Source organism: Molothrus aeneus, chromosome 1 (assembly GCF_037042795.1).
Source record: "Molothrus aeneus isolate 106 chromosome 1, BPBGC_Maene_1.0, whole genome shotgun sequence".
Lineage (NCBI taxonomy): Eukaryota > Metazoa > Chordata > Aves > Passeriformes > Icteridae > Molothrus > Molothrus aeneus.
Genome location: NC_089646.1, coordinates 118,912,061 through 118,924,172, shown reverse-complemented (window position 1 = coordinate 118,924,172; position 12,112 = coordinate 118,912,061). Strand labels below are relative to the sequence as shown.

General features: G+C 36.0%; 1 protein-coding gene and 1 long non-coding RNA gene across 2 annotated transcripts in view; one reads left to right on the top strand and one right to left on the bottom strand.

The window, feature by feature from the left end:
* PREX2 (phosphatidylinositol-3,4,5-trisphosphate dependent Rac exchange factor 2) overlaps positions 1 to 12,112 on the bottom strand; it is a 173,363-nt gene that overhangs the window by 56,477 nt on the left and 104,774 nt on the right. The window contains exons 28-32 of the mRNA XM_066563765.1: positions 9,861 to 9,955; positions 8,044 to 8,126; positions 7,619 to 7,709; positions 6,264 to 6,392; positions 1,261 to 1,302 (exon numbers count right to left, since the gene is read on the bottom strand). Of these exons, the coding sequence (XP_066419862.1) occupies positions 1,261 to 1,302; positions 6,264 to 6,392; positions 7,619 to 7,709; positions 8,044 to 8,126; positions 9,861 to 9,955 (440 nt within the window). The remainder of the gene's footprint in view (positions 1 to 1,260; positions 1,303 to 6,263; positions 6,393 to 7,618; positions 7,710 to 8,043; positions 8,127 to 9,860; positions 9,956 to 12,112) is intronic.
* LOC136565299 (uncharacterized) overlaps positions 1 to 12,112 on the top strand; it is a 109,916-nt gene that overhangs the window by 84,966 nt on the left and 12,838 nt on the right. The window lies entirely within an intron of this gene.

Genomic DNA, 12,112 nt, shown 5'->3' with positions numbered 1-12,112 from the left:
GTTGTTGTTTTGATTGTTCAAATCAACCTCTGTCTCTCTCAAGTTGCGCAAATCCAGAACAGAGATTTTCATCTTTAAAAACTACACACATCTCCAGCTTCAAAAATCCCACTGGCTTCTCAACAGTCAAAAACCTTCCCAATATTCTAACAGTGCTCAGGATTTGAGCCTAACACACATTGTTTCCTCACTTTGCTGAATTTTATCTCTCTCTTTCTAACAGCAGCTGGCTTCCTCTCTATTTCCTGCTTCTGAAGCAGCCCTCCTGTGTCTCAAACACATTTCTGAATCTCATTTAATACTACTTGAACATCAGATAATGAATACAAGAGCACTTTGGGGTCCTTTTACAAAAATATTTTTATACAAAATAAACCAGAGAGTTTACCAAGTTATAAAACAACATAAATAGGGAAAATACTTTTAAAAAATCAAGTCTAGGACATTTTCTCAACTCACTTCCTATTTTAGGATAAAGGAGGAATTACTAAAAACTTTTCTAATATTTTGAAGAAGTCTGACAACAAAGAAAGATTATAATCCCCTTTATAAAATTGTTTTTGTATGTCATAAAAATAATTAAATCACACATTCATGTAGTGCTGTAAGATGGTCAAAATAATGAGCTTTTACAGTTAAATTGGACTGCCTACTTGAACATTTAAGCACCTACAAACTGCAGGGAAACTTGTGCCATAGATATTTTTTTAAATACCAATTCAGTGACAAATTTTGCAGACACACATCCCTATTTTGTGTATTTTAAGCTGTATGCTATATGGTATGATAGTAGAATTAATATAGAGAATAATCAGAGTCCTTCCAGAAAGAAGGAACTTGAATATTCTCTAAAAATAGATAAAAGGAAAGGCACGGGTTAAAATAGCAATATAAATCTGGAAACAGATGGGAATGAAAAGAAAAACAGCAAATAAGGAAACGCCCAAAGAAGAAAGACAGCTGAGACACTGTGCTAAAGCTGAGTGTTTAGTACTTACTTTATCTGCCAAGATCTAGGGTAAATGACCAGATAAGGTATTTTGCATTGAAAAAAAAAAGTGCAGTGCTTGTTAAAAATATCTGAAACTGCATTCTTCAGGAATCCTTACTCTAAACAGAGGGATGAAGTTGCTGATTATCAGGTTTTATCATATCTGAGATTTTCCCTCTTAATGTAAACACAGTATTTCTGGTCAAAAGCAAGAAATATCTCAAACCATCCACATTCACTTCCCTCCCTCCCAAAACAAGCAAAATTACCTGTATATTCTAGAAGTGCCAAGAGTATTCGTGCCTTCACCTCTTAAAGAAAAAGAAGAAAATACTTTGAGGTAATGGTTAAAAGTGTTTTCATCAACGTAATATTGCATTTACAGTTTCTCATTTCATACCAGCTAAACTCCAGCTTCTTTCTAGGCAATGCTGATTCATACCTACAAAACAGTAATGAGTCTCAACTTCACTTAATTGTACATATGACTTGATAAAAACTGATAACAATCAAAAGCACCATCACACAAAAGCACCAGAAAGATGCACAAAAAGGCAGCTGCTATCTCACAGCACACGTGTAGCAGCTGGTCAGACCAAGTCCATACATGAAGAATTGCAGGCCCAAAACTCTGAAAAACAAGACTAGTTTTCACTCATTCTCACATTATCCTAATTCTTTCTTCTCCTTCTCTTGTATTCTTTTGTTCATACCCAAAAATCTCAAATTATCCCTATTTTAATGTAAACCAAAGCCTTTAGGAAAAAATACAACAGCATTTCCACTTTGCTTCCAGCCTTCAGGATTTTATTTTGCTTCAAAAATGTCTTTTCACTTAACAATCTATGAAGTAAAAAAGTACAAATTAAAAAAACCATTCATATACACAGGCAAAAATGTGGGTTTATCTCTCTTTACACTTCCTCCCCACCTTTTTTGTTTTCCTTGAAGGAGGCTTCTTTTCAAAGGCTGCAGGCAGGCTGAAGGAAGTGCAGTTTATGTACCAGAATACAAATTTAAATATGTTAACCAGTACTGCAAGATACAGGAAGGTTAAAATGTGCCATAACCTTAGAGACCAAACTTGCAGCACATCAGTTGTCCTACAGGTACTACCTGGAGGAACACAACACTACTTCACATGCTTTCACATCTTTCCAAACCTTCTTTCCCACACCCAAATTTCTCTGCAGTCCTATTCAAAGCCCTGCTCAGTGCACATTCAGGGCTGAAATTGGTTATATGAACAATAATATAATTTGGTAATCTATTTCCCCCTACCCTGTTACTGCCACTGTATCTCAAATACCAACACCCAAACATTAAAAATTACTAGTTATTCCTGAAAATTCCTGGTTCTAGGTCATTGTCTTAGCCTTATGTCTTTTGAAAAAGAAAACACAACCCCTTACAGAGATTTATAACCTGGCGTCTTGGAGTCCGACCATAACTTAGTAACTGCAAAGAGTGTAGGGAAATACAGCTTTTATCTGAATAACTTAGATACATCCACGCTTTTACTTGGAGCTTGTTTTACACAAGATTTGTTGGATCTCTGAATTCAGAAGAATTTGAGGTATCTATAAATAATGATTTGCTGCTTATGGGGAAATCACAGGACGCTGCAACTCTCTTTTATCACTGCTATAAGTCTTTTGTGCTTCAAAATATTCCCACAGGCAAAAGAGTATTTTTAGATGATTTGTCTACTTACCTGGGGTTAAAAGTGAATCTTGGATGACAATCATTTGCTTTTCAACAAATACCAAATGCTATGAAAGCTCTCACTCCTTCTTGCTACGTGGTGTATGGAAAGGAATAACTCCCTAGAAGTTTCTCTTAGATTCTGATTTGTAATGCAAGATGCCTTCAGTTTCTTTTATTTTTAAATATTCTTTTGTACTTTATTTTAAAAAAATCCCTGTTATTCTGCTATTCTGATCTTTGCCAGGAAAGGCTAGATTTTAGTTTTATTTTGTTTTTCACACCTGAAAATATTTTAAAAAATAGATATTGCACTGCATGGTTTATTATTTAAATTGAAATACATTTTTTTATACCTTCAAGAACCGAAAGGCTCCATCATACCTCACACCTAATTTAAAATAGATGAGAACTTTCTCAATTGCATCATATTTCCTGTTTAAACTTAAAATTACAGTGCTAGAAAAACAACTGCACTTCCTCATGTAGTTACATGACTAGCTGGTTAGAAATCTGACTTGCTCCAAAACATCTCTTCCTTTGATCAAAAATCTTTCCGATTTTTTCTGCGGGAAAAAACAACTACAGAAATGTTTCCTTCTCTTTATTTTGCTTATACCCTTCTGTCGTTGAGTCCCTTTCTTTCAATCCATCTTGTTGATTTTCCTCATTCCTACTCCAGTCTTTTCCTCCTGTGCTTTCTGATTCTTGTGTTACACCTCTCACACAGATCCACAATCAAGTACTTACATTATTCTTCCTCTGTTTGGTGGCTGTCCAATCCCTGCCCTGACTACTGCCCTCCCCACCAAAATCAAGAACTTCACCTTCAAAGATCTGCCTGTGCCAACAACTTATCTTTAGCTTGATTGTTTTAACAATGTATTAGGCCCAGTCAATCTAAGAAATAACTTAATTATTTTCTTTAGTTACTTAGCTCCAGATAAATCCTCCTACAAGCTGCATATTACTTCAGAGACTCTTCCATGCTAGCAACTAGATCAGCTTTCTAGGCTGGACTTTTACTGTAACCATTGAAGTTTTTTCTCTCTGTAATGATATGATAAGGCAAATTAAACGAGACAAAGCAAGGTCCAGCTATATTTTAATTTTACTGTCAAGGAAGGCTTGGTTGGTTTTTTTCTGGTTTGTTTTCTTTATTTTTTTTTTCAATCTGGGCAAACCTTCTTGAATTTTTTTAGTAGTTCTCTGAATTCAAACACTAATAAACAGAAAACTGACAGACCAGAGCAATCATCCTCAAGGCATTCTGAGTTTTCCCATTTCATCATATTTATTGAACAAAGTAAATAAAAGGAAGTTAGTATCCAGGACTTAAAACATTTCATCTTTGCGAGGCTCCTATGTCTCCTGCTTTAATGCACTAATCAATCTAATAGGTTCTGCAATGCAACATAACAATGAATAAAAAAACTAAAATATCCTGTGATACATTTATAAAAAGAAAAAATAGTCAGTTTTCAATAAGAAGATGAATTTATTGTATTCATCCTTACTTTAGCATTGAGCAGTAATGGTTAAGTATGTTTATAACAACTGGAAGTTTTAAGTACATTTTTTTGCCCACAGTGAGTGAAGTTGTATCTGTGGTCTCCTTTGACTCCTTCCTCTTAGAGAAAAATGTATCTGTTTTCCTCAACTACTGAAATATTGTATTTTACTCAAAAAAAACAGGAAGATTCTTCTAAAATCCCAAGACATTGTTCAACTTATTCTCATAAGACCAGCTAAACAATCATATCAGGTAGCACCTTTGGAGTTTTTTCTAAATCAAGTGAATAAGAGAGGAAATGGGGAGATGACTCTGTGCCATGTCTTAGGTTTCCAGCCATAAATAGCTCAGGGCAGTACTGGTGGCTCTCCTAGGAATCCAGACCAGCTGTGAACACAGTGTATGATGGCAAGACAGGAAGGAAGAAATCAAGAAATGAAGATACAAAGGGAAAATGGAGCTGTTAAAAACATTGTTAACCCTGCTTCTTGTTCACCTGATTTCAGTTAAATCCAGCTGCTGGTTGTTTCTCAGTACTGAGCTGAGTATAGTAAAAATAATTTTTATAGTAGAAAGGGGCAGTAAATCATTTGGATTTGATGAACTCTCCCACAAGATTTTGAATAATCTCAGCTCAGTATTGAGGGTATATGACCACTGCTCAAATGGGTTAGGTCTACTGATTCTATTCATGGGCAAACAAGTTCTGTGAAGATGATCTGGTAAGCTCAGCTTCTGAAAGGGGCCAAGGAAGGATTGTTCACAACGCATTTCCATTCCTCCTCAACTTTGAAAGAAACCCTGATTAATACTTGAAAATACTTTGGTTTAAGCTGAAGAAGGACCTGTAGAAAAAAAAAAAGGGGATTCAAAACTATTTATTAATTTTTCACTCAGTGACAGCCACCATTAAACTAAAAGGAGTATTCCTGGTATTGGAGAGTCAACCCACTGTGATTGACTTCAAAAAGGAGACATTTATGTGGTTGTAATTTTCTAACCCAGGGTCTGAAAATATGATGTATCTCAAATCAGAAATGGCAAGTCAGAGAGGGAAGAGTTTGTTTTGTTTGGCTGGTTGGTTTTTGAAAGTTTATAATAATAAAACTTATCACAAAGTTCTATCCCATTGGTCTGATATTTAACAGTTTCTTTAAGGGACACTGTAGCAACTAGCACACAAACAGAAGAAGCCAAAATCACACACAATTATTTAAAGCTAGTCCTAAGTTTTTGTTCCCACACAGAATCCTAGCATAGGCATTTTTATAAAAAATAATTTTAACTCTTTATTTCTGTTTCTTTATCAAGCAGCACAGGAAATAAAGCAGGAATTAAAGGCAAGAGATTCTGGAGGGAAAAGGCCAGTTACTTTCTTATTAAGACATGAGAGAAAACCTAAACCTCAGCTCACACTGTTACTTGGTAATGAAGAGAAGCAGAGTACTTGTTAACTTCTATACAGTGGTGGAAGGGAGGCAGAGGAGGAGTCCATCCATCAGTTGGGATGGATTGAATGAAAACCATGGCTTTATAGCAGAAGGAGAGATAATGACTCCAGAAAAGCACAGAGAACACTAAGGTACAGGACAAAAGCTGCAGAGATTTTATCTCTCCAGTTAAGACAGTGGGGAAAAAAATAGTTTAATTTCTTTTCAACAAAAGTCTCATTTTGGTGTATCAGTCCCATGAAGTTCTGTGACAAATCAGGCAAGCCAACTGGACTGAAAAACCTAGCACACTGGAAAACCTAGCAACTGAAAAACCTACCACATCCAACATATGGTTCCTCTGTTTTCATTTGTCAGAAGAGTATTTTCTCTTCAGCAGACTGTTTTCTCTTCGGTATCTAAAGCCAACAGGGTAAGTACAAGACAGCTGAGATAAACTCCACTAACCTTGTTATTGAGAGCATAACCTGTCTATAGACTTACACTGTGTTCCACAAGTCTTGCCTAGAAGCAGCAGGAAGCAGTTGTACCTCTCCTCTCCCCTTCCCTTCCCCCCTGTATCATAAATGAAGTGATTATTTAGGATCAGGTTGTTCTTACTAACCTTCAACAAATTTTCTGATATTCTGGGCCAGGCCCCGGACACTGCTGGGGAGGTTCCAAGGGTCTTGCTTGATGTGGAGTCGCAGCCTCTTCGGACAGCTGAGCTTTGGTTCCATTTCTTGCTGAAACTCTAAGCAAGGACAAAAATAGTATTTTTCTGCTTAAGCCTCCTGAGAAAGTTACAGTAAGACATTTTTGTTTTTCTAAATGTTTTCACTGCTCAAGGAGTTGGCAACTTATTTAACTCTAGCTAAAGTTATGGTGACAGATTTTACAGTCATCTGAGCTCCCTGCTCAAGTCTAAGGAGAGAGGGAGCAGCATCCTCAGACATGATTCTTTCTGAAGCAGGTACATAACACAAAAGGTGCATGGTAAGTGGGACCCTGGAACTTTCAGAGGCAAAATTGTTTCAATCAGAAAATTAAATTGAAACCAAAATTACTTACTAAAAAAAAAAAAACCCAAAAAAACCCCAAAACCCAAACAAACCAACAAAAAACCCACCCTAAAAAAGAAAGAAAAAAATAAAAAAGGAAGTTATATGCTCTTTCATGCAAATTCATTTAGCAGGTAGCAATTCAGGCCTTGTAAAACCTCACAACTGGGGTAAAAACATCCTCTGGCCACCTAAAACCAGTATTCTTTGCTAAAAGATATGTGTGGGATCAATACACTTTACTACTGACATTAATAAAACATTCAGGTTCCCATTGAACTTGCTGTTTTGTTTTTTTTTTTAACTCAGTCTACTGAAAGAAGTCCTTTCTCTTTTTCATCACTTATGACCACCACCAGATGCTTATTCATACCTTTAGACTTAAGCAACCATACAAGTGGTAGTAGAGTGCCTGAATTTACATACAGGATATTTCTTTTTAAGCAATCAGTAATATTTATACAAGTATATATTTGGCATAAATATTGCTGTGACTATAAATCACAAACTATTTATAAATCAACTTCAAACATAACATAACTACAAAAATAATAAAAATATGGCATTAATAATAAAATAGATCAGGAATGGCTTCAGTAGTTGTAACAAAAATGTATTAAAAACACCTGCAATATAACAACACTGCTTCTTGCTTCAAAATCCTCAGCAATACAACAGTTCAGAGTCTAAAATTCAGTTGAACTTGAAATTTTTTCCTACATTATGCAATAAAATATAAGCAGGCAGTTTTCAACCAAGAATTAATATCTATTTAAAATGAACTTCAACAATCAGTTATTGCACAATATACCAAGATTAAGCAAAATCAGTCCTTTAACACCAGCTCCAGGAGCAGACAGCCATTGCCATGGACCCTTCAAACTGCCTTTTCATTCTCATAGCTAGAATTAAATGTTACCTTGGAGGCCTCGACCTGGTGTGAAGTACTTTGTCTGCTCAAAGGCCCTCATCACAGCTGGTCCTTTCAAAAGATTGACAATTGAATCGACCTGTTGGGATCAAGGTTCTGTGAGAAAGATGCTTTTTACAGCAACAATTAGAAATTCTTCCTGTAAAAAATGCGGACTCCTGGCGAGCAACTTTGGATTTTTTCTTACCTAATGGCTCTAGTTAAAGTAACAAACTAGAGAATGCTAGACTAAATTTAAGGGCCTGTTTAATTTGCAGTTTTGGACTATTTACAGAAAACTGAGGGAAAATGAGTAAATACATACCATCTCAGTAAACAGTGGGAAGGAAAATTAAAAAGAAGAAGCATTTTCTAAAGACATTTTAACTCAAGCACAGACATCAATATTAAAGGCAAGAAAAATAATCTCATACTTGACCAAAGAGATGCTCCAAGCAGCTATGGAGCTTGTCCTGTTTATCATGGGAGATTCGAACACTTATGGGAAGCTCATCCCCTGAAAAATATTTTAAAATGAGAAACTGTTTAGAAGCTTCAGCATGTTTTCCAAAACCTTTGCAGCTTAGATAATCTGCTTTGCACACAGACTGATGCTAACACTGTCAGGACTATAGTAGCTGTTCTCCCCACATATTTTGCATTTATTAGTTACCCAATAATACAGAAATAGCCCTTAAAGAAAGGACCATATTCAAAACCCAACTGGTCATGTTCTGGAAGAACTGCTCTAGATGAGCCTGCAGATAATTCACGATCCTAATGTTCTTACTAACTGAATGGTTCTGAGATTTTAGTAATTCAGCAAAAATACAGCACCCAAATTATTTGACATGAAGCTTTTAGCAGCACAAAGCACATCATTTCTTAAGAAAGTGCAAAGGAGATGGACTCTTTTAGGTCACTGCCCTGTCACTTGCTCTTTCAGACAACAGGCAACATACCTTGAATTCTTTCAAAAAAGGTTGAAAAATTGAGCTTAAAACTGTTTTTTTTTTTCCTTGATGTTGGTTACAGACAAGAAGTAGCTTGATAATTTATAATTCAAATTTATTCAAGGTTAATCTAGACTCATTTTTCTTATGTCAGTGAAACACTTGAACGCCACTTTTCTGTCCTTGATTTTTTTTTAGCTCCTTTAGTTCCTTACAACCATTATACTCCTTTACAGGATTTTAATTGCAAGAGAGCACAGTGCCCAAAACCCCTGGCCTGGAGCTGACCAGGTTAGCTTTGGAACCAGCTGAAAATTAAGCCAGCAGAGAGCGTGAGTTTCCCTGAGCAGCAGTATTTGTCATCTAAAGCACTGCATCTGTGCTTGGCTAGCAAAGACATGTTCTTTTAGGCATCAGCTTGATGCTGCACAAAAGTATATCAGCTCATTCTCATCTTAAGCTGAAGATATGGACCCTGGGTCTCCTCTTTTATTAACAATTCATTATATCCTTCATCCTTTACTCTGTATTAGCTTTGCTGTGTAAGTACGTATCATTTCTGGAAATGAAATTCTGTCTTATTCACATTACTCTGCATAATTCACAAGGTATCTCAGATGCCTTGCATAATGTCTTAATACTTTCCTGTTCCAAGTGAAAATATCTCTCCTGGTACAATGAGCAATAAAAGTTATGGCCAGGCCTCACTGGTGGGTCATATTCATAATATGCTCAGTTTTTTTCTTTTCCTACATCATTCCCAAATGATAAACTCCCAGCTTAGAGCAAATATTTTTTTATTTTTAGTCCTTGAGTATATGACCTCCTTCTCCATGCAGTTAAATTCCATCCCATTCCTATTAGCAGCTGCAATTACTTAAATCCAATTTGTCGAGGCATAAACAAGAATGTGCTCCTATGTGGTCTCACATTCCTTCCTATAAATACACAGAGCCATATCCTGCTGTCTAGGTGCTGACACTGGCTAGGAGAGTGTTCCACACTCACCTAAAATGCTCCTCACCCTGTGCCACACAGTGCACTGTCAAGACATGAAGAGCACTGACTCCAGGAGCTCTAATACAGTCTATTCACAGACATAATGGAATTTTGGCTCTCTTTTACAGAAGGATTCCTAAGTGCAGCACTAGCTAGGCAGAAGCAAAATTATGAACTTCTATTACTAAGGAGGATGCAATTTTTAAAATGAAAACAATAAAACTGCCAGGCAAATGAAAATAATAAAATTTAATAAAAGGAAAAGAAGACAGATTAATAGATGACTTTTGTAAACATACCTGAATCCATTTCATCACTGTGAAAATAAGAACTGCACTGACTGCTGCAAATGCTGGTGAAAGAGGCAATGGAGTTCCTATTGCTGTTGCAGTCACTTAAAAATAAAACACAAAACAAAAAAAATAAATAAAGCTATTTCCTTTAACACAGGCTCTGCAAAAAAGTTATGGAAATTCTTTCCCTTTCCCATCCTAAATGTAATGATGAGACAGTCTCTGTAATTCTTTATACACAATGAAGGTCCCTGTGCTTAGACTTTCATTTAATCTGCAGTCCTGGTAAGACTCAGGAGACCGGATTCCCAAAATAGATGCTTCAATTATCTCCCTTCCCCTTACCTGTGAACAAGTACTTGCAGAATAGTAATACAGACTTTGAATGCAAAACAACCAACTTTTCTTGCATGAGTGGTAGTTTTTGAATCTGTGGCCTCAAATGTTTTAGTTACTTCACATTTTCTCCTGGTGCACAGCTAATACAAACATTGAGTCTTTACAACTTGCATAACAGAGTCTCACTGTGGGTTTACAAGATATTTGATCCATTTGAGTAGTACCAAAACTGAAATTACAAACTATTTTCCTTGTCAGCCAAAACAGTTCATGATCCCATCTCTTCCAGCCGTTCTTTTTTTAGAGATGTATAGACATTTACATCTGTGGCTTCAGTCAAAACTTCTATGCATATGAAATCTCACCCACATTGGTCTAATAGGGAGATTTTGGGATCTAAATTTGTCATTTTTTTCTGCTCTTTTCTCTCAAAAACAATTTGTTCTGTACAGAAAATACATGGAGATATACTTACTCCTGCAGAAAAAACAGAGTGAAATACAGACTTTTGTACTAAAAACCCTATGAAGATATATTTGAATTCAAAGTCTTCAGAGTTGTTTAGTCATATGAAAATCATTTCGTTTCAATGCAGGAGATGCTTAAGTAATTATCCAGCAGAGGGAGTCTTAAAAACCCAAGTGAATGTAAGATAATGTAAAAGTGTACCTAAGGGAGGTTTATACATACTTATATGGGTCTTGTTTTATGTTTTGGATGTACCCACTCCCCAAGATTAACATATCCATTCTTAAAATAACACTGCAGTTATACATGTGCTCCCTATTTGTTGTCTTTATTTGTGTAGCTACAGAAGTAACTTTTCACTAATTTAGGGAGAGTGGCTTACATTTCCTGGCTAATGTAAATGTTTTGGACCTGTAGTCAACGAGGTAAGTGAAGGAGTTAAACTTTTAAATGAAGCCAATATGATGTAATTACAATCATAACCATTAAGTAGATGAAAAGACATCAGTAACAACATGTTCCTAATAGTGGGTGAACAGTCCCAAGGAGTATTAAAAATTTCTGGCTGAATATTAAGAAATGTTTTCTAACTAACTCTATTCACTTATTAAAGTCTCCAAAGGGGAGATGAAGGTTAATTAAAACTGGGTTGTGCAAAGCATGAGAAAATAAAACTCAGGAAAATAAGAAACAGATTAGATGCATTTGCTGTATCATTCTGCATGATTTTTGTGCTGTATTATAAGGTTTAGCAGGAGACTCTACACAAAATGAGAGCATTATAATGGCTGAAATTAGCCAAACAGTTCCAATAATAACCACTGCGGCCTTACGATAGCGAGAGATTTTTAAGTATTGACTAATACAATTATTTAAGCAAAGAAAAAAAGCATTCTAATCTCACTCCAACACTTGTCCTTAATGCACAAATTTTATGATTATTCTGTATATGGAATCCTAGGTTCTATTATTCCTACACAGCCAGAATGGACTATAAAGGAGAGGAATCAGAATAAAGAAAATGTTTTGAACAAAGGGACACTCATGTCCTGGGTCACACCTTCTTTCTCCACATACAAATCCTGTGCCAGCTGGGAAACCTCTCAACAGGAGCAAGCACACACCACTGGAGCAGCTCACAAACACACAGCAAACTCTAAATGTGCTTCTGCTGGACCAAGAATTTTGCTTGTGTGTTCACCATGGTAAGAACAAAATGAACTTAATCTGTGCAAACTATGTCTGTGTTTACATCTGTGTAGTTCTCTTTCTACTCTGATGAGGAGTTCATATCTACCAGGCTGCAGTAATCAAATACAGCTTAGGGAAGAGATCTCAGCAACACAGAGTTCTGTAGAAGAATGATAAACCTACTGAGATTCTAATTTCTGAGCATGATAATGATACTGAACAAATAATGAACTCTCATTTTACTTGCAGCTAAAATTTGA